Source organism: Salvelinus namaycush, chromosome 42 (assembly GCF_016432855.1).
Source record: "Salvelinus namaycush isolate Seneca chromosome 42, SaNama_1.0, whole genome shotgun sequence".
In the NCBI taxonomy this organism is placed as follows: domain Eukaryota; kingdom Metazoa; phylum Chordata; class Actinopteri; order Salmoniformes; family Salmonidae; genus Salvelinus; species Salvelinus namaycush.
Window position 1 is genome coordinate 9,417,636 of NC_052348.1, and position 23,139 is coordinate 9,440,774.

General features: G+C 45.4%; 1 protein-coding gene across 1 annotated transcript in view; it reads right to left on the minus strand.

Moving 5' to 3' along the window:
- Window positions 1-23,139, minus strand: part of LOC120034736 (teneurin-3) — a 115,402-nt gene that overhangs the window by 52,695 nt on the left and 39,568 nt on the right. Inside the window, exons 9-13 of the mRNA XM_038981339.1 lie at window positions 19,619-19,765; window positions 18,037-18,256; window positions 11,337-11,456; window positions 5,883-6,015; window positions 5,477-5,605 (exon numbers count right to left, since the gene is read on the minus strand). Of these exons, the coding sequence (XP_038837267.1) occupies window positions 5,477-5,605; window positions 5,883-6,015; window positions 11,337-11,456; window positions 18,037-18,256; window positions 19,619-19,765 (749 nt within the window). The remainder of the gene's footprint in view (window positions 1-5,476; window positions 5,606-5,882; window positions 6,016-11,336; window positions 11,457-18,036; window positions 18,257-19,618; window positions 19,766-23,139) is intronic.

Consider the following 23,139-nt stretch of genomic DNA (forward strand, 5'->3'; position numbering starts at 1 on the left):
TTTCTTTCGGGTAAACTGTGTGTGTCTGCACATACAGTATGTGTGTGTGTCCTGAACACAGTCCGCCAGCGAAGGGACCCCACCCTGGTCTCCCCAGCTAGCTCTAACTACAACGTCTGGCCTAAGAGCATGTTTCTCCTGGCTTTAAACTAACTCCTGATAGAAACACTCTGTTATTACATCTTCTCTGGTGTGTGTGTGTGTGTGTCTGCTTTCTGGTGTGTGTGTGTGTGTGTCTGCTTTCTGGTGTGTGTGTCTGCTTTCTGGTGTGTGTGTGTCTGCTTTCTGGTGTGTGTGTGTGTGTGTGTCTGCTTTCTGGTGTGTGTGTGTGTGTGTGTCTGCTTTCTGGTGAGTGTGTGTGTGTGTGTGTGTGTGTGTGTCTGCTTTCTGGTGTGTGTTATCTTTTGCAACCTAGAAGGGGGACAGTTTTTTAACTGCAGGGTATAATAATACCGACTGGTAATTCATTAAAGGGTTTAATGAGCGGAGCCGAGATCAAACAATAAACGGGTGCTTTATTTTGAAGTGCCCCCCCGCCATTAAAGGGGAAGTGTAATGAAAACATATGGCTATGGGGGTAATGGACTGGCGCTGTATCTTAAAGGGATACTACGTGATTGGGACCTCATTGCCAACATCCCAAAGTATCCCTTTAAAACCACCACTCCTTTAATAACACACATTGGATAATGCCATAGGTTGGGCTTGGGTCAATAGTTAGCTATGGTGGCACAAGTACTGCCAATCCATCTTATTGGATAAAACACCTCAACAGAACCTTTGCTATAAAACCTTTGTACATACTTTTGTAATGTCATGGCTGTGAAGTTTTATGTTGTACGGGAACGGTGTGGAGACTGGAGAGGCGAGTGTGTGTGTGTGTGTGTCTGTTCTGGATAAGGATCCGTCAACTCAGAGTAATCCAGGAGATATGAGAGAGAGCTATGTCTGCAATATCCACTAAACCACCTGAACCAATACACTAACTCTATCCAAACTAATAGGCTGAAAACATAGCACTGTTATACTGTTGGTATCCAGATCAACTGTTACAGACAGCTAAGGCTGCAGCTCAGTGTGTGTGTGTGTGTGTGTGCATGTGTGTTCAGCTAATAACCGCAGGCTACAGTCAATCCCATGACCCTGCTACCACCTCAGACTGGATTTGGTGTGCACCAACATCACATAGTGTAAACATCTCTAAAAAGGAATATCTAGACTCAAATCACCACGCAGGAAGATTTTAGAGTCATGCCAAATGTCTCACCCAAGTGTCCATATTTGGTTGGGGAGGAAAAAAAGGTTTTCTACAGTATTTCTCCGGGGATAAACCTTAAAGCTTAACTTACAACTTTGATTTGAATATATTTCACTATTTATGATTGTCTGTTTGTTTTTCTGTTTGACACATGGGAAAGCGATCAAGTGCTCCAATGTCATCACTCTGTGAGGGTTCCACGTGTAGCGCGTCAGGGTGACCTTGTCCAAACTATTTTCTTCTGGTCCTTTGTGTTAATAGAACCCGTCAGCGGTAACAACGACCCCTATGTATTGGGATCTGGGACCTGAAGAATTTAGACTAATGGTTTCATCCAGACACTGAGAACCACTGTCTCATTGTGCTCCAACTGAACACACTTGGCTAACCTTTATTTGGTCTTCTGCTTTCATTCTTTCTCCTCTGTGGAACAGCGAGCACACAATAGCGCGTTATCCGCAAGCCACATGACAGCCAAGTGTGTGTGTGTGTGTGTGTGTGTGTGTGTGTGTGTGTGTGTGTGTGTGTGTGTGTGTGTGTGTGTGTGTGTGTGTGTGTGTGTGTGTGTGTGTGTGTATGTGTGTAATACAAAGTACTTTCCTCAGCAAGACTGTTCTCTTCCAAGGAGGACTCTTAGTGGACATGTCTGTTACCAGTTAGCTACTCTCTGTGACTTACTGCTTTGGTACGGCTTCGTGTTAGTGCTGGGTTCCTTTAACTGTGTTTTTCCTTTCCTCATCCCCCCCCCCCCACACACACACACACACACACACACAACCCTTGTGAAGGCCCCTGGGGTATAGCTGTCCGACCCCTGCGTCCCTTTATAAAACGTTAACCTCCTTCACCATCCGCCTCTCCTTGCACGAGCTCTGAAGCTTTATAGTTCTGCTCATAACAACATGAACTAATTCAAATCAGGACCGGATCGTTTGGGGACTGGCTGTGTGCTTTTCTCTGTGTGTGCATGAGAGAGTCTGTGAGTGTTTCTGTGTATTGTGTGTGTGCCTGTGTCTGATTGCTTGCGTTTCTCAGTGTGTGTTTGTGTTACTGTGTGTATGTCTGTGTGCGTTTATGTCTGTGTGTGTTTATGTCTGTGTGTTTATATCTGTGTGTGTGTGTTTATGTCTGTGTGTGTTTATGTCTGTGTGTGTTTATGTCTGTGTGTGTTTATGTCTGTGTGTTTATATCTGTGTGTGTCTGTGTGTGTGTGTGTTTATGTCTGTGTGTGTCTGTGTGTGTTTATATCTGTGTGTGTCTGTGTGTGTGTGTGTGTTTATGTCTGTGTGTGTCTGTGTGTGTTTATATCTGTGTGTGTCTGTTTATGTCTTTGTGTATTGTTTGGCTGATGGTGCAGAACACAGCCTTATTAAAGTAGTGCTTTAGACTGAAGGAGTGCCAGAGAAGAGGAGACAGAAGTTGGGCCAAGAGGTATCAAAGTCTATATGGCTGCACAGGAGAGTTGAGAGAGATAGAGAGAGAGAGATAGAGAGAGATAGAGAGAGATAGAGAGAGATAGAGAGAGATAGAGAGAGAGAGAGAGAGAGAGAGAGAGAGAGAGAGAGAGAGAGAGAGAGAGAGAGAGAGAGAGAGAGAGAGAGAGAGAGGACTCATTTGGAGCAGATAAAACATGTGTTTGGCCCCCTGTATCAGCTTTATTCACACCGTGTCTGGCACGGCTAGAAACACTATACATGGATTTAAATGCTCACTCTCTTCATCAAGGCTTCTCCTCTTTGAAAGAAACAAAGAGCATCTGTGCAAACAGTTAGAAAATCGCTAGACCTTGTATTCACTGGGCTGTTAAAGGTGTGCTTTTACACTTCAAGTACTTTTTGAGGTCCCGGTAAAGCTTGGGTGAAGCAGTGTGGGGTGTTATGGGGCATTAGATAACGGGTTGTTTGGATCCTGGATGCTGATTGGTTGTGGGACAACAACTCCCGCAAAATACCATGACGTGTTAATGTCATAATTCCACTGTCCACAGCCCAGGCAGGAAATTCATAAACGTCATCTCCAGTACAGGAGAGTTGAACAGATGAGTTGAACAGGAGAGTTGAACAGATGAGTTGAACAGGAGAGTTGAACAGGTGAGTTGAACAGGTGAGTTGAACAGGAGAGTTGAACAGGAGAGTTGTACAGGAGAGTTGAACAGATGAGTTGAACAGATGAGTTGAACAGATGAGTTGAACAGGAGAGTTGAACAGGAGAGTTGAACAGGAGAGTTGAACAGGAGAGTTGAACAGGAGACTTGAACAGGTGAGTTGAACAGGTGAGTTGAACAGGTGAGTTGAACAGGTGAGTTGAACAGGAGAGTTGAACAGGAGAGTTGAACAGGAGAGTTGAACAGGAGAGTTGAACAGGTGAGTTGAATAGATGAGTTGAACAGGAGAGTTGAACAGATGAGTTGAACAGGAGAGTTGAACAGATGAGGGAACTGGGTGGGTCTGTATAGAGGGGTAATGAGCTGGAAGTAGAGTGAACTGGATGAACCCTAGCTGACCGTGTTGTGAGGTGTGTGTACAGTGGGTGTTTGATGTACTGGACGAACCCTAGCTGACCGTGTTGTGAGGTGTGTGTACAGTGGGTGTTTGATGTACTGGACGAACCCTAGCTGACCGTGTTGTGAGGTGTGTGTACAGTTGGTGTTTGATGTACTGGACGAACCCTAGCTGACCGTGTTGTGAGGTGTGTGTACAGTGGGTGTTTGATGTACTGGACGAACCCTAGCTGACCGTGTTGTGAGGTGTGTGTACAGTGGGTGTTTGAAGTACTGGACGAACCCTAGCTGACCGTGTTGTGAGGTGTGTGTACAGTGGGTGTTTGATGTACTGGACGAACCCTAGCTGACCGTGTTGTGAGGTGTGTGTACAGTGGGTGTTTGATGTACTGGACGAACCCTAGCTGACCGTGTTGTGAGGTGTGTGTACAGTGGGTGTTTGATGTACTGGACGAACCCTAGCTGACCGTGTTGTGAGGTGTGTGTGCAGTGGGTGTTTGATGTACTGGATGAACCCTAGCTGACCGTGTTGTGAGGTGTGTGTACAGTGGGTGTTTGATGTACTGGACGAACCCTAGCTGACCGTGTTGTGAGGTGTGTGCACAGTGGGTGTTTGATGTACTGGACGAACCCTAGCTGACCGTGTTGTGAGGTGTGTGTACAGTGGGTGTTTGATGTACTGGACGAACCCTAGCTGACCGTGTTGTGAGGTGTGTGTACAGTGGGTGTTTCATGTACTGGACGAACCCTAGCTGACCATGTTGTGAGGTGTGTGTACAGTGGGTGTTTGATGTACTGGACGAACCCTAGCTGACCGTGTTGTGAGGTGTGTGTACAGTGGGTGTTTGATGTACTGGACGAACCCTAGCTGACCGTGTTGTGAGGTGTGTGTACAGTGGGTGTTTCATGTACTGGACGAACCCTAGCTGACCGTGTTGTGAGGTGTGTGTACAGTGGGTGTTTCATGTACTGTATGTATCCTTTCTCCTCCGTCACCTCACTTGAGTCTTAGGTATAACACGTTTGTGGAAACGTGTGTGTATTCAGTACAACTAGTCTGGGTTTCTGATCGTGTGTGTGTGATGATAATGTGTGTACGATGATGATAATGTGTATATGATGAGGATAATGTGTGTATGATGATGATAGTGTGTGTATGATGATGATGATGATGTGTATATGATGATAATGTGTGCATGATGATGATAATGTGTATATGATGATGATAATATGTGTATGATGATGATAATGTGTGTATGATGATGATAGCGTGTGTATGATGATGATAATGTATATATGGTGATGATAATGTGTGTATGATGATGATGTGTGTATGATGATGATAGTGTGTGTATGATGATGATAATGTGTATGATGATGATAATGTATATATGATGATGATAATATGTGTATGATGATGATAATGTGTGTATGATGATGATGTGTGTATGATGATGATAATGTATATATGATGATGATAATATGTGTATGATGATGATAATGTGTATGATGATGATAATGTGTGTATGATGATGATAATGTATATATGATGATGATAATGTATATATGATGATGATGTGTGTATGATGATGATGTGTGTATGATGATGATGTGTGTATGATGATGATAATGTGTGTATGATGATGATAATGTGTGTATGATGATGATAATGTGTGTATGATGATGATAATGTGTATATGATGATGTGTATGTCTCACCTGTGTCTCAGGTATGATGGGCCCATCCTCTGGTGAGGACCTGAAGCAGGTAGAGAGGGGAGAGGCCACGATGACAGGACTGGGCCTGATGAAACCACTCAGGTCACAGCTGGGGATGTCATTCTCCTCCTGCAATACGATTCAATATGATTGAAGATGAGTCAATACAATTCAATACGAGTCAATACAATTCAATATGAGTAATACAATTCAATACAATTGAATATGATTAAATACAATTCAATATGAGTCAATACAATTTAATATGAGTCACTGTGAGTCAATACAATTCAATATGATTCAATACAATTCAATATATTCAATATGATTAAATTAAATACAATGGAATTCAATAAGACTCAATAGAATTACATTTAATGAAATATCTTTATCAACTATATTTCACCTTCTTCATGACCAGGGTGTCCATGACATAGAAGACGTTCCAGGGGATCCACACGGTGCGGTACTGTATCAGGAACGGAGCCCGCTCGAAACTCAGGGTCAGACTGGCCCCACCGTTGGTCAACAGGTCAAACCTGGAGAGATGGAGAGAGATGAGGATAGAGATGGAGAGAGATGGGGTTAGAGATGGAGAGAGATGAGGATAGAGATGGAGAGAGATGGGGTTAGAGATGGAGAGAGATGAGGATAGAGATGGAGAGAGATGAGGATAGAGATGGAGAGAGATGGAGAGAGATGGGGTTAGAGATGGAGAGAGATGAGGATAGAGATGGAGAGAGATGGGGTTAGAGATGGAGAGAGATGAGGATAGAGATGGAGAGAGATGAGGATAGAGATGGAGAGAGATGGGGTTAGAGATGGAGAGAGATGAGGATAGAGATGGAGAGAGATGAGGATAGAGATGGAGAGAGATGAGGATAGAGATGGAGAGAGATGGGGTTAGAGGTGGTGAGAGATGAGGATAGAGATGGAGAGAGATGAGGATAGAGATGGAGAGAGATGGGGTTAGAGATGGAGAGAGATGAGGATAGAGATGGAGAGAGATGAGGATAGAGATGGAGAGAGATGAGGATAGAGATGGAGAGAGATGAGGATAGAGATGGAGAGAGATGGGGTTAGAGGTGGTGAGAGATGAGGATAGATATGGAGAGAGATGAGGATAGAGATGGAGAGAGATGGGGTTAGAGATGGAGAGAGATGAGGATAGAGATGGAGAGAGATGAGGATAGAGATGGAGAGAGATGAGGATAGAGATGGAGAGAGATGAGGATAGAGATGGAGAGAGATGAGGATAGAGATGGAGAGAGATGGGGTTAGAGGTGGAGAGAGATGGGGTTAGAGATGGAGAGAGATGGGGTTAGAGGTGGAGAGAGATGGGGTTAGAGGTGGAGAGAGATGGGGTTAGAGATGGAGAGAGATGGGGTTAGAGGTGGTGAGAGAATCACACAGGCATGTACATTCACACAGAGAGACAGGCGGACAGACGGATGGACAGACACACATAGACACGCACACACACACCCCTTCAGCACACACACACAGACAGTAGAAAGGGCCTTTTACGTGTTCACACATTTCCTCCTGGTTGTTCTTGGGCCCCGGAGACATAGATCTCTGTATCTTTGACACTGATGGAGGTAGAGTGAGGATGAAGGGTGATCAGACTGTCCTGTTCTAATTGTCTCTCCTGTCTAGTCTGTCCAACCTGAGGCTCTCTCTCTCTCTTTCTCTTTCCCTCTCCCTCTCCCTCTCTCTCTCCTTTCCTGCTATATCTCTCCCTCTTCCTCTCTACTACTTGTCTCGGAACAAAACATGTTTCTGTTCTTTCCCCTGTACTGAAAATAAGATGATGGGGCCAATTATTATCGTATGTGTGTGTGTGTGTGTGTGGTGAGAGAGAGCTCCGTTTGGCTAGCTAACTTTGTCTTTTAACATGTAACATGGCCTATATGGCCTATTTAACATGGCCTATAGGGAGAACCATCCGAGTGGAAGAGAGAGAAGGTCCCCTAAGTCCTGTCCTATATTCTGTGTCTGGAGGGGGCTGGTGGGGTGAAGTGTGACGACACACACGCAACACATACAGAAAATGCATAGATAAAAGAACACACTCATGCAAGCACAGACAAGCAGGGACACCAGCATTCAATCTGTTACGACCAGATATATTGTTGTTTATAAACTGGGTGGTTCCAGCCCAGAATGCTGATTGGCTGACAGCAGTGGTATGTGAGACGGTATACCATGGGAGTTTGAGACCGTATACCTCGGGGGTTTGTGGTATTTGGCCAATATACCACGACTAATGGCTGAATCCAGGCACTCTGCGATGCGTCGTCCCTAAGCACAGTCCTTAGGCGTGGACCCCCTTGGGCCTTACTGCTTAAATACATTAAATGGCCAAAAGTATGTGGCACCTGCTCCTCGAACATCTCATTCCAAAATCATGAGCATTAATATGGAGTTGGTCCCTCCATTGCTGCTATAACAGCCTCCACTCTTCTGGGAAGGCTTTCCACTAGATGTTGGAACATTGCTGCGGTTACTTGCTTCCAGTCAGCCACAAGAGCATTAGTGAGGTCGGGCACTGATGTTGGGCGATTAGGCCTGGCTCGCAGTCGTCGTTCCAATTCATCCCAAAGGCATTCGACGGGGTTGAGGTCAAGGCCAGTCAAGTTCTTCCTCACCGACCTCGACAAACCATTTCTGTATGGACCTCACTTTGTGCACGGGGGCATTGTCATGCTGAAACAGGAAAGGGCCTTTCCCAAACTGTTGCCCCAAAGTTGGAAGCCCAGCATCGTCTAGATAGAATGTCATTGTATGCTGTAGCGTTAAGATTTCCCTTCACTGGAACTAAGGGGCCTGAACCATGAAACACAGCCCCAGACCATTATTCCTCCTCCACCAAACTTTACAGTTGGCATTATGCATTAGGGCAGGTAGCATTCTCCTGGCATCCGCCAAACACAGATTCTGTCGGACTGCCAGAAGGTGAAGCGTGATTAATCACTCCAGAGAACACGTTCCCACTGCTTTAGAGTCCAATGGCGGCGAGCTTTACACTACTCCAGCTGACGCTTGGTATTGCACATGGTGATCTTAGGCTTGTGTGCGGCTGCTCAGCCATGGAAACCCATTTCATGAAGCTCCCAATGAACAGTTCTTGTGCTGACTTTGCTTCCAGAGGCAGTTTGAATTTTTATGCGCTACGTGCTTCAGCACTCGGTGGTCCCATTCTGTGAGCTTGTGTGGCCTACCACTTCGCGGCTGAGCCGTTGTTGCTCCAAGATGTTTCCACTTCACAATAACAGCACTTACAGTTGACCGGGGCAGCTTTAGCAGGGCAGAAATTTGACAAACTGACTTGTTGGATAGGTGTCATCCTATGACGGTGCCACGTTGAAAGTCACTGAGCTCTTCAGTAAGGCCATTCTACTGCCAATGTTTGTCTATGGAGATTGCATGGCTGTGTGCTGAAGAGCTCATTGACATGGCTGAAATAGCAGAATCCACTAATTTGGTAATGACAGTTCCATGGCATGTATATCCAGTCTATTTTAGCAGTGGCATGGCAGTATATTCAGTCTATTGTAGCAGTGGCATGGCAGTATATCCAGTCTATTTTAGCAGTGGCATGGCAGTATATTCAGTCTATTGTAGCAGTGGCATGGCAGTATATTCAGTCTATTTTAGCAGTGGCATGGCAGTATATTCAGTCTATTGTAGCAGTGGCATGGCAGTATATTCAGTCTATTGTAGCAGTGGCATGGCAGTATATTCAGTCTATTTTAGCAGTGGCATGGCAGTATATTCAGTCTATTGTAGCAGTGGCCTGGCAGTATATTCAGTATATTGTAGCAGTGGCATTGTAACGTCCTGACCAGAGTTCTTATGTGTTTTGCTTGTTTAGTGTTGGTCAGGACGTGAGCTGGGTGGGAATTCTATGTTGTGTGTCTAGTTTGTCTGTTTCTGTGTCCAGCCTAATATGGTTCTCAATCAGAGACAGCTGTCAATCGTTGTCCCTGATTGAGAATCATATATAGGTGGCTTGTTTTGAGTTGGGGATTGTGGGTGGTTGTTTCCTGTCTCTGTGTTTGTATTCTGCACCAGATAGGACTGTTTCGGTTTGCCACATTTTGTTATTTTGTTCGTTGTAAGTGTTCACTGTTTTTGTTTAATTAAACATGTTGAGCACTGGCTACGCTGCGTGTTGGTCCGATCCCTGTTTCACCCTCTCTTATAGTGAAGAGAGGGAAGGCTGCCGTTACAGGCATGGCAGTATATTCAGTCTATTGTAGCAGTGGCATAGCAGTATATTCAGTCTATTGTAGCAGTGGCATGGCAGTATATTCAGCCTATTATAGCAGTGGCATGGCAGTATATCCAGCCTATTTTAGCAGTGGCATGGCAGTATATTCCGCCTATTTTAGCAGTGGCATGGCAGTATATTCAGTCTATTGTAGCAGTGGCATGGCAGTATATTCAGTCTATTGTAGCAGTGGCCTGGCAGTATATTCAGTCGATTTTAGCAGTGGCATGGCAGTATATTCAGTCTATTGTAGCAGTGGCATGGCAGTATATTCAGCCTATTATAGCAGTGGCATGGCAGTATATTCCGCCTATTTTAGCAGTGGCATGGCAGTATATTCAGCCTATTATAGCAGTGGCATGGCAGTATATTCAGTCTATTGTAGCAGTGGCATGGCAGTATATTCAGTCGATTTTAGCAGTGGCATGGCAATATATTCAGTCTATTTTAGCAGTGGCATGGCAGTATATCCAGTCGATTTTAGCAGTGGCATGGCAGTATATCCAGTCGATTTTAGCAGTGGCATGGCAGTATATTCAGTCTATTACAACAACATAAATGATTCCATATTATTCAGTCTATAGTAACAGGGGCATGACATAGTGGCTGGATACATCGCAACCTGCGGTGTGGAAAATCGTGCAACATCATGTATTCAATTTGCCACAGCGGTCGCCATCACACACCTATTGCAATCTAGCAGCTTAGCCTCGCCCTAGAGATTCAACCTATTACACTCCCAGCAATCACACAGAGCCTCCTCTCAATGAGGCAGGGAGCACCAAATATCACGGGTTGCACTTTTGCCCTTAACACCTCTGCTTCACAATCTAATTTGGCGCTGGTGGTGTAATAAAAGGTCCTGATGGGGCTGGGGCCTGGGAGTGATTGCGCCTCTGTTCCAAATGGCATCCTATTCCCTATCTAGTGCCCTAACTTTGACCAGACCCTTATGGGAAGTAAGTAGTGCACTATATAGAGAATAGGGTGCTATTTGTGACTCGGCCTGAGTTTCCTATTTCCTGGTTGTTGTCGAGGAGGGTTGCAGGAACACTCGCTGTACTAACACCGGGGAACCGGGAGTGGGGGGCAGGGTGTAGTGGAGGTGTGTGTGTATGTGTGTTCTGTGCCCTGCGCTAGAATGATGCAGGCTAATTGATTCTGCCCTTGTAAATCCAATGCATTTTAAACAGCCCTCCAGTTCACATTTAAATGGCGCAGGGTTTTCATTTGGGGTGGGGGGTTGGGGGGGGGGGGGGGGTTGTGAGTGTGTGCTTTTTCATTGGGGGGAAGCTGCTGAGATTACATTTGCATGAGAGAGACGATTTTGCGGTTTCTCTCTCTTTTCTCTCTCTCACATACTCACCGATGCACAGAAAAACATTCACGCAAATATGCACACACAGACACACTCATAATGATTCAATCAACCAGTCCTGAAAACACAACATAAATCAAATACTGTATGAGGTGTCAGTGAGGAAGTGAGGAAGACCAGAGTCCGTGGTGTGTGTGTGTGTGTGTGTGTGTGTGTGTGTGTGTGTGTGTGTGTGTGTGTGTGTGTGTGTGTGTACGTGGACCTACATGCCGTCCTTGCGCGTGACGGTGTATCCGTGGTCGGGGTAGTGGACGAAGGTAACATTGACTCCTATGAGGGGGGTTCCGTCTGCCGTCAGCACTTGGCCTCTGATGATGGACACCAGGCTGGGGAGAAACAACACGTAGAGATGATCTACTTACAGACGTCGTTATTGTGTACACTGCAGCTATGGGACGCCGCGGAGACAGAGATATCCTGAGATACACATCACGCTAGAGGACTGACAGGAAATAACACACGAGACAACTTTCACTCAGCACATTCATAAACACCACAGTATGACACTGTACCACGTCAAATAACCAATTCCCTTTTCTCGTCACCGCTATGCACGCACAAAATCACACGTGATCCAAACACCCCCCCCCCCCCACACACACAGATATTGTTATTCATATGGGCTTACATCTCCCTGTTTAGCACACATAACACAGTGTGTTTAAGGGCTGCTGAGATGCCTGGGCCTTTCCCCTCTGAGGCTTATCAGCCTGATCGATTCTAGGGGACTGAGTGAATAAATCACACACAGCACACATACACGCACGAACGGATGAACACATGCACACACACACAAATGCACACACACCCACGTTGCCCACCAACACACACACAGGCCAGCAGCACGGCAAATTTATTCTGCGGCAAAAATTGTTTCAAAAAAGAGGAGAAAAGTCAAGTTGTTTAGCCAGGCCCGGCTAGCGGTGGACCGTTTAGATGAGTTTTTAATCAATGGGTCTGGTCCTGTGGAGATAGCTACTGTGTGTGTGTGTGTGTGTGTGTGTGTGTGTGTGTGTGTGTGTGTGTGTGTGTGTGTGTGTGTGTGTGTGTGTGTGTGTGCAGGGGGAGGGTAGCTAGATTTACTTATAGCTCTCCTTGCCAGGTCATTACAGCTTACACTGAGTACTAATCAGTAGCGGAGCATTGAATCACCCTGTAGAGAGAGACAGAGACACACACACACACACAACTTTTCACCCCCAGCACTATCCTTTACAACAGTCTGAGAGGATGCCAGACAGTACAGTTGATGTCCCCCCCCTCCCTCCCCCCCTTCTATAGTGTAAACATGCCATAAATTACAAATTACCCAGCGTCCTCGCCTCATTAATACCTGTATGTGTGTGTGTGTGTGTGTGTGTGTGGGGGGGGGGGTGATGGGGTCCTTAATGTAGCTGTAATTTATGCCTTCCATTTGCTTAGGGAGGTTGTCTGAGTGTCTGTCACCGTAAAACAATGGCTGTGTCCCAAATGGCACCCTATTCAGTGCACTACTTTTGACCAAAATTGGTTCATTATATAGGGAATAGGGTGGCAGTTGGGATGTACACATACCCAATTGTCACTGTTCAGGTGTCTGAGTGTTTCTGAGAGCATGTTCAATAGACGCTGCAAGGGACTATCATTACTCTGGTACTATCATTACTCTGGCATTATCATTACTCGGGTACTATCATTACTCGGGTACTGTCATTACTCTGGTATTATCATAACTCTGGTACTATCAGTACTCCGGTACCATCATTACTCTGGTGGTATCATTACTCTGGTACTATCAATACTCGGGTACTATCATTACTCTGGCAGTATCATTACTCTGGTACTATCATTGCTCTGGTACTATCATCCCTCTGGTATTATCATTACTCTGGTACTATCATTACTCTGGTACTATCATTACTCTGGTACTATCATTACTCTGGCATTATCATCACGCTGGTATTATCATTAGTCTGGTACTATCATTCCTCTGGTATTATCATTACACTGGTACTATCATTACTCTGGTATTATCATTAGTCGGGTACTATCATTACTCTGGTACTATCGTTAGTCTGGTACTATCATTACTTTGGTATTATCATTACTCTGGTGCTATCGTTAGTATGGTACTATCATTACTCTGGTACTATCATTAGTCTGGTACTATCGTTACTCTGGTGATATCATTAGTCTGGCACTATCATTACTCTGGTACTATCATTACTCTGGTGCATGATGAAATGACACCTTTAGTTAACCCTTAACCTTTCCCCTCCCACTGGCACACATTTCTCTCTCTCTCATAATAAGCATGACAAAGGTTGCTGTGGGCAACAGGCAGCGCCTCAGTAACTGACGGGTGATATTTCCTTTTTTACATGGTTGCATGTCATGGAATGTGGCTTGGAGTTAGAAAGTGTCACTGTCACCTCTGTAAAATACAAAGTATTCATTTTTCTCTAAATTATATTTGTACATGTTGTACTGGCATTGATTGTTACGTCCATGTCTGCTGTATGCAATTCATTTTCTGGCAATAAAGGTTTTAATTCATTCAGAATTGAGGATGTTGTCTTTTACCCTGGGTTTTTATACACTGGGCTGGACACCACACCACAGTCCAGGATATCCTCCATGTAGTTCTTATCAGACAGATTAGTCTCTGGCCTCTCACCAAAGTCATTCAAGGATACCGCTTCGACTCGCCCCCGGGGCTCCACAGCTGTGACCCGGCACCTGGGATTTGAACCCTCAACCCTGCTAACCCCAGTCAGTGGACCAATTAACCGGGCCCTTGACCACGAGACCACAACATCACTACACAGAACAGGGCCATAAGGGGAGTCGACAGAGCCAAGACCAACTAGTCCCCGAGCGTTAATCTGCTTGAAATCTGTGTGCAATATAAAAACACTGAGGGAAGGACCTAAAACAAGAGAGAGGTTGGGGGTCGGTCTTCCTGCTTAAAATACTGCAGCTTTAAGCTCCATTGCTCGTCTCTCTCTTCTAGAGTTTGCTGAAGCGTGGCCAAGAAGCGGTCTTATCTAAATTCAGCAGTGTGTGTGTGAGTGTGTGTGTGTATGTGAGCCACCACATAAAGTAGTGAAGCGTTCGTGGCCACATGCCTAATTTGGCCTGTCACGATCCATAAAGAGGAATAACAGCATACTTCACAGTGTGTTCAGACTCCTTATTCCCAATAACTATAACCTGTATAAGGGAGCCAAAGGATTGCATTCAAGCAAACTCTGAACTGAAAATGTTCTGCAATTGTATTGTTAGACTATTATGGCAGACAAAGGGAAATAAATGCTTTAGTGTAGGAAGTTGAGACACACAAAGGCGTCTGACGTGTTTTTATCCAATAGCCTTGGCAGAAAGCCTTGATAGTGTCTGCTCTTACACTAGTGAGACTATTTCAATTGGAGGTTTGGAGAAGTCAATAATAATGTAGGTGTAAACAGGTTTTTGCTCTTTCCTGTCCTTGTTGTGCCGCAGACAGTCACTTACAGGATGTCTGCTCTGCGCCACAATGCAAAAAATCACAGACTACAGATGTAGGGTCTTAATTTGATCACCATGTTGCAGGAGAACTTTACTGCAATGCAGGAAATGTAGAACTTGTAGTGTGTTTGAGGTTTAAAAAGGCTTCTGAAGTTTGCAATTTCCACTTTGAAATTTCAGACTTGATTTTCCTTTACAAAAAATGTATCGACCCCTACAAAAATGTCCATTAATTGTATATTCACATTTCCTGTTGATGCAGGATTGTTTTCCTGCTGTATCTCAAACTGGCTCAAATTAAGATCCTACATCTGTACTTCATTATTGAGTATGTCTCTTTTGAATGAATTGCCACCCTGAATAATATCTCTATTCCAGTCTCTCGCTCGAGTGTCATTTCCTACTAAACGACGAGCTCTCCGTCTCTGTTGACGGAGAGTGGCATGTCAATACAGAGGAGAAGAAGAGATGGATGAGGAGGAGAGATGGATGAGGAGGAGAAGAAGCGATGGATGAGGAGGAGAAGAAGAGATGGATGAAGAGGAGGAGAAGAGATGGATGAGGAGGAGGAGAAGAGATGGATGAGGAGGAGAGATGGATGAGGAGGAGAGATGGATGAGGAGGAGGAGAAGAGATGGATGAGAAGAAGAGATGGATGAGGAGGAGAGATGGATGAGGAGGAGGAGAAGAGATGGATGAGGAGGAGGAGAGGCAGAGCGGATCTACGAGAGCCTTGTTTGTTCACATGTTGATGCTGAGGAGCTGTTGTTTGGTTGGGGATTACTGCGGATCCTGTGTGTGTGTGTGTGTGTGTGTGTGTGTGTGTGTGTGTTGGATGGCAGAGGCTAAAGGAAATGTTCAGACACATGCTCTGTGTTAGCACTACTGGCTAAACAAAGCACCCGGATAGGTGGGTCTAACACGGGACAGATGTGAACTTGACTCTCTCCCTTTATCTCCATATCTCCCTCTCCCTCTCCCTCTCCCTCTCCCTCTCCCTCTCCCTCTCCCTCTCCCTCTCCCTCTCCCTCTCCCTCTCCCTCTCTCTCTCTCTCTCTCTCTCTCTCTCTCTCTCTCTCTCTCTCTCTCTCTCTCTCTCTCTCTCTCTCTCCCTCTCTCTCCCTCTCTCTCTCTCTCTCCCTCTCCCTCTCCCTCTCCCTCTCCCTCTCTCTCTCTCCCTCTCCCTCTCTCCCTCTCTCTCCCTCTCTCTCCCTCTCTCTCCCTCTCTCTCCCTCTCTCTCCCTCCCTCTCTCTCTCTCCCTCTCTCTCTCTCCCTCTCTCTCTCTCCCTCTCTCTCTCTCCCTCTCTCTCTCTCCCTCTCTCTCTCTCCCTCCCTCTCTCTCCCTCCCTCTCTCTCCCTCCCTCTCTCTCCCTCTCTCTCTCTCCCTCTCTCTCTCTCCCTCTCTCTCTCTCCCTCTCTCTCCCTCCCTCCCTCTCCCTCCCTCCCTCTCCCTCCCTCCCTCTCCCTCCCTCCCTCCCTCTCCCTCCCTCCCTCCTTATTTGTTTGTTCCGTCCTCCCATTTCTCCACACTTCTTCCTGCTTTATCAGATGATCAGACTGTTCTGTTCTCTCCAGTGAGCACCGTGTTTAGCATCTCTATTTAGCTCTGTTATCGCTGTGTGGAAATGAAGTTTGCTTTCTAAACATAAGCTAATCTCTACCGGCTGGTTAGTCCTGCTCTTATTGAAATCGATTTGGTTCTAGATCAACTGTGATTGTGAATAATCACAAACGTGCACGGTACTCTGGACTGAATTAAAGCAACATTCAAGGTTAAATAGTCATAAAACCTTTGAGAATGACCATAACTGAAGCTGTTCATGGTATATGACTCATGTTGTTGTCCAGTATGGACACACGAACTTTCATGGTTATAGACAACATTGTTATAGACCACTGTATTCACCTGGCTGGTTGTCACCAAGGCAACCAAACACACACACACACACACACACACACACACACACACACACACACACACACACACACACACACACACACACACACACACACACACACACACACACACACACACACACACGAAGACACACCAATTGCCATGGTATGGTCTTGCACTCTGGACATGCGTTGGTAGTACCCAACTCGCTAACGACCATCAGGTCGCTAATGGCCTGGTACTCAGCTCTCTATTGTCCCTCAAACCAAATGCAATCGAAAATCACATCAAACACTTATCATCAAAACAGTACAGTGATTTTAAAACTCAGAAGTTCAACAACAGGTTGAAACTGAGTGGAAAACGTGGTCGTTGTGGATGTTGTTTCAAAGCCCAACACAATGAAATGGACAGAGATTTCTAAGGTGATGATTCATTCAAAACAACCATACGCATATTAGAGCTGAAGCATATTCAAAGGCCTATGAGCCCAAGCCCTTGTGCTGTTATATAATACATAGCCTACCGCATATTAAACATGGCAGAAAAACATCAAACTAAACTGATTATAATCAGATGTCTTTGGTACATAATTGGTCTAGCCTATACTCCAAAATTAAACAAATTCTAGTAAATCGCCTTTGAGTGTGGACTGTATTATTATGCATACTGGATGGACTGGTTACCTTTATGCTACACTCTAAACGTTCTATCCATGAGTCTGGGAGAGAATGTATTGGCCTAGGCGATGCTGTTGGTTCATTGATTGTGCAGGGCAGCTTACAGTTAGCCTACAAGTATAGTGAATTTGTATTTGATTTTGAATAGCCTAGTAATAGGGCATTTTTTATATTTTCATAATTAATAGGCTGACACACTACATTTAGCTACAGAACCATGCATTTCCATGTCCTCCTCTCTCCCCTTCATACCTTTCTCAGCGCCACAGTTTAATGAAATATGTTTCGTTGTGAAAACATGTTACTATCGATGTTCCCGAACAGATTTCATTTGGTTTCCCAAATTAAGCACTGGGTAGCTGCAGGAACAGGGTTGGAGATGGCATACAGAGTTTGGGCGGAATATCAGCTGTTGCTGAGCAAGAGGCTGCATGCTCCTCAAACAGTTGTTGATGCATGGAGTGAAATAACCGGAGTAGCCTGGTTGAAGTAACTAACCATCAGAAAAGCGGCCTCCATTTCCCCCCTGCCCCTGTTCCTGCCCCTTCGATAATGGGCCATTTTAAATCAAAACTAATTTTACATATTAGTAAAGACAAAATTCAGCTGAGAATAGTCTGATGGGTGAAATATGATTACTTGATGAAATCTGTCTTTTGCATAACAATAACTGACCGCCACAGCCCTCCACACACACACACACACACACACACACACACACACACACACACACACACACACACACACACACACACACACACACACACACACACACACACACACACACACACACACACACTCACACTAACCTGTTCAAATAAAGGTGAAATGAGAATGCTCACCTCTTGTTGAAGGGGTTGTCGCCGGTGATGACGTGGCTGCCCTCTGGTCCAACCAGGAAGCGGATGCGTTGGTAGAAGGAGCGTGCGGCATGCTGGGGCATCAGGCTGGACGGGCTCTGACTGATGATGTCAGAGGGGTCCGGGGAGCCGCGGCAGTACGGCTGGGTCTGACAGGATGTCTGGAGGCAACAGTCTGGGTCCATACAGTCAACCAGGCCGTCTGAGAGAGATTGAGAGTTATGAAGAGGCAAACAAGAGGAGTAAGGAATGGGATCCAGATCAGATTCTCTCTGATAACTCTAAAGGAACCATATACAGTGAATTCACCAACAAAATACTTTTCACCAAGTTAAAAACAAATCTACCTCCAGTTGCTCTTTTTGTCAGGTGGTCAAAGGTTTGTTTTGTTATAAGTGGCTGTATTCGGTTGGGCTTTCAGAATGTGATTGGCCGTGTTCCTGTGAGAGTGAATAGCAGGCCCAGTTGTTCAAAGTTATTAGTCAACCTCTAACCCCTGGCTGTGGTGACAAACTGCCTGGTTCCTCCATCCTGACTGGTGCCTTGGATGGGATAACTGTAGGCTAAATATACTGTTGGAGTCTCACCGTTAGGTAGGTTAGTGAGGGAGGGAGAGAAAGAGAGAGAGCAAGAGAGAGGGAGCGAGAGAGAGAGAGAGAGCAAAGAGAGTGCGAGAGCGAGAGAGTGCGAGAGCGAGAGAGAGACAAAGAGAAAGAGAATGGAAGATAAAGAAAGCGTGTGAAAGAAAGTGTGAGCGAGTGAGTGAGTGAGAAAGAAGGAACGTGGAGAGGGATAGAGAGAAAGAGAGAGAAATAAAGGAGAAAGAGATCTCTCTACTACTTCAACAGCCTGCCTGCCTGCTGTTTTCCAAGGCCTTTTGTGTGGGAATGAGATTTGCTCCGTCTCCCACAGGTGACGCCCACAGGAAAGGGGGAGTGGGGGAGAGGAGGAGAGGAGGAGAGGGGGAGAGAAGGAGAGGAGGAGAGGAAAAAGAGCGGTGGAAGAAAGGAGGGAGGTAGGATGTAGAGCTCATGAAAGGCTGATATTCGTCTTTGTTAGGTTATTAAAAGCTCGGCGTACATCTGGCAACCAGCTACCACTGGGCGGGGGGGGGGGGTGATAAAAACCTTGCCGCCGCGATTGACGCACCCCCACCTCGTCACTCCTCCACCCCTCCCTCATCCCCCTCTTCCAAAACTAATCAGGATGTGACTTGTTCCTTCTTCTACTTCTTTATTAACAGGCCTCTATAGTGGTGACGCCAGCGCCTTCTTCAGTCTGAGCTTTACAGAGTGGAGAGATCCACATGTCATGTGGTTGTGGGTTCAATCCCAGCAAGGATCACACACAATACGCACAGTTCAAATGTATGAACTCCCTGTACTGGAAGTGACTTCTAATGAAAATGTCTGGCATATAACGTAATGTAACCCAGAGCCAAAGACATATGTCCATTTTGTGACAACGTAATGTCAAATCAAACTTCTTACATCAGCTGACATCTCAAAGTGCTGTACAGAAACCCAGCCTAATGGACAATAAGGTTTTCTTCTACATGTCTCACCTCCTTCGTTATCCTTGCCGTCGGTGCAGAGGGTCTCCATGGCGACGTCGCATCCCGCCCCACGCCACCCGGACTGGCAGACGCAGTGCCATCCGTTCTGGTCCAGGGTACAGCGGCCGTTGTTGTTACACAGGCCTGGGCAGCCCTCTGTAGCAGACCAGAGCATGGAGAGTTAATACACACTCACACACACAGGAGGGTTATGTGTGTATAGGGAAGGGGGGAGTATGTGTGTGTGTGTGTGTGTGTGTGTGTGTGTGTGTGTGTGTGTGTGTGTGTGTGTGTGTGTGTGTGTGTGTGTGTGTGTGTGTGTGTGTGTGAACACATGCGTGACTGTGTCCTCCTATTTCGAAGAGTACACTCCTCTCAGTTTTCCGATGAGAACAAACAAATGAACAATCAACATAAACAGATTCAGATTAACAGTTAGATAACCAACCAAAATGAAAAGGTTTCTGGTGAACTTAACGTATAACCCGACAGTGTGACATATAATCAGACAGTTAGACAGGCCTGTGAAATGCACAGATGTTGTAAATTCACATGAACGATAGAAGCCTCGTGAAGAACCATTCGTCAACCTCGTTAACCGTTGAAGAATTTGAAAGAAAATATGAATTTGGCCTTAATTAAGTCAAGTAAGAGAGGATGTCAGAAATACAACTGTTGGAAATTGAAATTGAGTAGAGAGCAAAATGAATCAAAAAGCACCATACCCTACATAAGAAGAAGCCCAAATATAACGTGTCATTAATTTCAGGGAGATTTAATAATGACAATGTCCCAAAATAGCCCAAATCAAACAGAATCAGAAATCAAAGAACCCAAACGAAAGCCCTAAATCGATTTTCCTCTGCCTTCTTCAGTTTTTGATAGTAGTAGCTATTGGCACATCCATGTGAAGCTACAATACAATAGGGACACAAAGTATAGGGAGGGCTCTGGCTCGAGTCCCTGCCTCCACAGCTATACTTTATGCCTCGGTCACATTCCTTTACACAGAATAATAACAAACAAGAGAATAATACAATTGTAATCATATAGAAGCAAAGCCCAGGAGGAAGTGAAAGCAGCCCAGCGACTAGGCTAGACAGTCAGGAGGTCATACAGGCCGCGGATGCATGGAAACAGGACCAACAAGGATTTTCCAACAAAACGGAAGAACCATGTGTGAAGGGTGGTCAGTGGTGTGTAGGTTGCGTGTGTGTGTGTGTAGGTGTGTGTGTTTGAGTTTTGGGAATTCCAAACAAAATGGCAGACGTGTGTTTGTGTATGTGTGTACAGTATGCGTGTGTTTGTGTGTGTGTGTGCGTGCGTGTTGGAAACAGGTTTTAAGACAGACAAGAATGGAGATAACCAGAAAAAGGACCACAAAAACAGTGAGAGACTGGTACAAAGACACGTTTACGCCGTGCTTCAAGACAAGAGATAAAGAAAGAAAGAAAGAGAGAGAGAGAGAGGGAAAAACAGGAGAGCGGAGAGTGATTGTTCATGACAATCTCCCTGGGGCTTTTGTATGAATTACCTTTAAATCCTGCGATTAGGGGGGGCCAAGGAAAAGGAGAAAAATTTGGGAAAGAAAAATGAACAAAAAAAACTCAGTACTTCAGTCTCTGTGAAGGAGGTTGCAGACCGACTGACAAACACATAAAAGGAGAGAGAGAGAGAGAGAGAGGAAGGGAGGAGGCAGGATTCCGTGGACATACTGTTGGAAGACAGGGGGATACAGAGAAGGGAAGACAGAGCGCGAGAGAGAGACTGATACGGAGAGATCACTCTGTGTGCGGTGGAGATAGCTCTGTTGGAAGGTCGAGGGTTAAAGAAGTAGTCCATATCTCCACTTCAGCTTAAAGGTCTCCAATTCTTAGTTCTCTACAAAAGGCATTGATGGTGCTAGTTTAACACCATCAATTTATTAACAAATAAACGTATATTCACGTTGTTTGGACGTTTTAAGGTGCCATTCTTCATTGTCAATTCGGGGAAAGCAAAAAAACAAACAAAAGAAATCCCTGACACGTATACAAAAAGCATTGAGGCAAAGCATCAGGGATAACACCCCTGCTTTAAGAAAAAAATGCCTAGTCAGCTGCTTGAGCTTAGAGGACGTTATTTCAATGTTATTCTATCATGCCGCTGGAACGTTTGTGGCCTCGCCCGGTGCCCAACGCGGGGGCGTTCGAGAGCAGCGGTTGGTGGGTTATGTGGGCTAAAACACGCCCCAGTTCAGTTCTACCATGCCTGGTAGTTACCCATGCTCCAAGAAAGGACATGATATTGGATTTCCCCCACAGTACCAAGACATGAAGACATGAGAAACAAATAGTCACAGTGACAACAATAGAAGACTGAATCACTGAATCAATGAATCAATACATCAATGAATCAGAATCAGAGATAAAAAAGAGAGATAAAAAGAGATGAAAAGAAAGAGAGAGAGAAGAGGGTTACTGGGAATCTATGGCCGGTCACATGTACCACAAAGCACGATGGGGGGGGGGGGGCAGAAGAAAGAGAGACCACAGTACCTTTGACTCTAATATCCGGATTGTGAGCTTGAAAGAGAAAAAAGGAGAGAGAGAGAAAGAGAGGAGAGCGAGCGGTTAAGGAGAGGAGAAAAAACAGGGCAGACTATTTACCTGAGTGTTAGTAGTGTACTTACGAGCACAGGCGCCCTTACACACTCGCGCGCACACACACACACACCACATGTGTTTGAAAATGTGATGGATACCCCATGTGACACAGAGTGTGTGTGGCCGCAACCATCCTCACATGTAAACCTCTAGGATTTCTCTCGGCGTTGTGACGGGGGGGTGGGTGGGGGGTGGGAGAGCGGGAGATTAAATAGACAGAAGATACATACTTTATCAGACACTTAGCTTGTTGTGACGTATCAGCGTAGGAATGTTGTACGTATAAGTGTTGTACATATACATATGTGTGTGTGTCAATCTGTTGTCTTATATCGCCAACACCCAGTCCCTAAATTGCTTACACAATCTTAGATGTCGTTGCTGTAACTTCACACTAACATACACACAAATTATCTTAGATGTTGCTTGCTGTAACTTCACACTAACATACACACAAATTCCCTCAGATGTTGCTTGCTGTAACTTCACACTAACATACACACAAATTCCCTCAGATGTTGCTTGCTGTAACTTCACACTAACATACACACAAATTCCCTCAGATGTTGCTTGCTGTAACTTCACACTAACATACACACAAATTCCCTCAGATGTTGCTTCACACCAGCTCACACATACACACACTGGCTCAGGTGGCAGCTTGATTGGCCGTCCTCCTTTTCCCAGAGTGGAACAGGATCCCTTAACAGAACTAATGGAGCGTCAGGGTTCCTAATGAAACGTCAGGGTTAAGAAAACAGCAGCAGTCATCCCTGAACCCTGAGCAAAGGGGCAGCAATTTACCAGCTAATTGCACTAAAGATTTCTCATTTACTTCCATCATATTCCACCCACATGGGGACAGGGAGGACTGTGTGTGTGTGT